Here is a 390-nt window from a genome sequence, read left to right on the forward strand (position 1 = left end):
TTATTAAGAATTTGCCCTTTTTCAGGCTGCATCAGGAATATTGTTGTATCATAGTTTACAACCACTGACTCAAAGTCAGTCACATGAAATCAAAGGGGGTCATTTAAAAACTCAATCTCCGGCAAATAATGACAACCACAAATGATGTGTCTCCTGTAGTCTCTTCAGAAAAACTGATGAGATTTTCATTGCAATATGTGGTGCAGCAAAACTTAATTTCCAAAATGCAAATTACAATTCTATTACAGCCTGTCTTCAGTGCAACACCAAGTATGTTTAAATTACACTAAATCTAGCACCAAATAGTGTTAAACAGAAAGGTACTCACACAATACATGAAAAGGGATCTGCAGGATGTGCTACTTCTTCGCTACTTCCAAAGAAAAGTGA

The 390-nt window shown here is 35.9% G+C and overlaps 1 protein-coding gene across 1 annotated transcript in view; it reads right to left on the bottom strand.

Moving 5' to 3' along the window:
• The window catches only part of LOC116694037 (pulmonary surfactant-associated protein D), a 23,385-nt gene extending 22,995 nt beyond the window's left edge, over positions 1-390 (bottom strand). The window contains exon 1 of the mRNA XM_032523467.1: positions 329-390. Within this exon, the coding sequence (XP_032379358.1) occupies positions 329-337 (9 nt within the window). The 5' untranslated portion in view covers positions 338-390. The remainder of the gene's footprint in view (positions 1-328) is intronic.

This window comes from Etheostoma spectabile, chromosome 8 (genome assembly GCF_008692095.1).
Source record: "Etheostoma spectabile isolate EspeVRDwgs_2016 chromosome 8, UIUC_Espe_1.0, whole genome shotgun sequence".
NCBI classification, from domain to species: Eukaryota; Metazoa; Chordata; class Actinopteri; order Perciformes; family Percidae; genus Etheostoma; species Etheostoma spectabile.